At 54.8% G+C, this 1,861-nt stretch overlaps 1 protein-coding gene across 1 annotated transcript; it reads right to left on the reverse strand.

The window, feature by feature from the left end:
- Positions 1–535: 535 nt before the first annotated feature.
- LOC118729423 (gap junction alpha-3 protein) lies at positions 536–1,505 on the reverse strand. Its single transcript, XM_036456944.2, has one exon. It carries the CDS (start codon positions 1,492–1,494, stop codon positions 721–723), a length of 774 nt encoding a protein of 257 aa, XP_036312837.1. The 5' UTR covers positions 1,495–1,505; the 3' UTR covers positions 536–720.
- Between the last annotated feature and the right edge of the window lie 356 nt (positions 1,506–1,861).

A 1,861-nucleotide genomic window follows, 5' to 3' on the forward strand; every position in this document is an offset into this window, starting at 1 on the left:
AAGCATCGTCACCCTCCCCACTCCACCTCCAGCGCTAAGGACAGCAAGCACCGACACCGAACCTGACCTCTCGGTGGTCTTCTCCCCCCCACTCCAGTGCTCTCTGTCACCCTGGCTCTCTAGCTGCTCGCTTGAAGTGCACTTTGGTTTTGATGCTAGAAAGGTGGTCATTATAAAGCTACCTGGGGAGGCCACCACTACATGGCCAAGTCACTGGGTCTGGCCTGACTGTTGCTGGCCTTACTGGCCTTGCTTGACCGTCTGGGTCTGTGGGGAGCACAGGCGGCATGTGCACCTCCACAGCGGGGTCACTGCCCGCTGCCGCTCAACAGGAGTCACTTCCAATCTGCTCTCTCCCCGGATGCTGCTGTCCCCATTCTCCACACGACAGATTCTTTGCTGCCTTCTCTGCCCTCCTGAGGGGATTGCAGGGGGCTGCCTGGAGGGGTTAAGGAGGAGGATGTGGACACAGGTGGGGAGACCTTCCTCACAGAATCTGCTGCCCAGGCTCCTGGTTGGCCCAACACTGCCTGTCATTGCTGGTGGTGGTTACTATTGTAGAATTTGTCAGGGTGGCCCTTCCCTTGTGCCTGGGAAAGAGCTGCCATGTTGAAGGCTGATGCTGCTGGAGAGGCCCTGGAATGATGATGGTTGCCCATCCCAGGGAAGAGACAGAGTGCGTGTAGTAGAAGGGCGCCCCATAGTACTAGTGTCTGTGGCCTAGTGGGAGGGGAGTGGGGGCACATCCCCAGATATGATGGCCCCCACCCTGGATTCAGCGGTCTCTGGGTCATAGTGGTTGGTCATGCCCTGTTTAAGCTTCTTCCAGCCCAGGTGGTATATCTCCAGCACGTTGAGTAAGAGGGACAGGCAGGCGATGGCCAGCATGAAGATGATGAAGATGGTCTTCTCTGTGGGCCTGGAGATGAAGCAGTCCACGAGGTTGGGGCAGGGCCACTGGTCACAGCGGTAGAGTGGCTCCAGGTGAAAGCCATACAAATAGTACTGCCCAACAATGAACCCCACTTCAAACAGCATCTTAAAGATGATGTTGAATATGTAGGTCCGGAGCAAGGCCCCAGCGATTCGGACCTTTCCCTGGTCGTCCCGCACTTGGGGACTATCCTTCTGGCCATGGTCGCTCTTTCCCTTTGCCTGCTCTTCCTCTCTGCCTCTCTTCTTCTCTTCCATGCGCATGATGTGCAGCACGTGCCCCAGGTAGATGAGGGTGGGCGTGGACACGAAGATGATCTGCAGCACCCAGAAGCGGGTGTGGGAGATGGGGAAGGCTTTGTCGTAGCACACGTTCATGCAGCCCGGCTGCTGGGTGTTGCAGGTGAAACCTGACTGCTCATCTCCCCACACCGACTCCACCCCAGCCCCCAGCAACAAGATTCGGAAGATGAACAGAACCGTCAGCCAGACCTTTCCTATAACCGTGGAGTGCTCCTGTGCTGTATCCAACAGTCTCCCCAGAAGGCTCCAGTCACCCATGGCTCCAGACTGCCAGCCTGTAAGGGAACATAAGGGAACATGCTTGTTAATAATCGGGTAGGACAGGTGAGCTCAAGGCCAGCCATCTGTTCTTGTACATAGAAGTTGGAATACAATGTAATTGTGTGGCTGCCCTACTGCTTCCCAATGTGGGCTGTCCTGCAGATCTCTTCACACAATGTGTATGTGCATCAGTGTATAGTGTACTCATGTGTGTACACCTGTATGTGTGTGCATTGTGTACCTGTCTGCGAGTGTCATGACACATGGGTTAAACCAAGGCCTACAGCATGAATACAGTATTGTAGCCACCCTACAAAAGCATGGGTTAAATGATACAAACACAGGTTACTTAAGTCACTTCAGA

The sequence above is a fragment of the Pipistrellus kuhlii genome, unplaced genomic scaffold, assembly GCF_014108245.1.
Source record: "Pipistrellus kuhlii isolate mPipKuh1 unplaced genomic scaffold, mPipKuh1.p scaffold_m20_p_3, whole genome shotgun sequence".
In the NCBI taxonomy this organism is placed as follows: domain Eukaryota; kingdom Metazoa; phylum Chordata; class Mammalia; order Chiroptera; family Vespertilionidae; genus Pipistrellus; species Pipistrellus kuhlii.

Coding starts and splice junctions, on each gene's coding strand:
- LOC118729423 (XM_036456944.2), bottom strand. CDS start 1,494: ATGGGTGACTGGAGCCTTCTGGGGAGACTGTTGGATACAGCACAGGAG.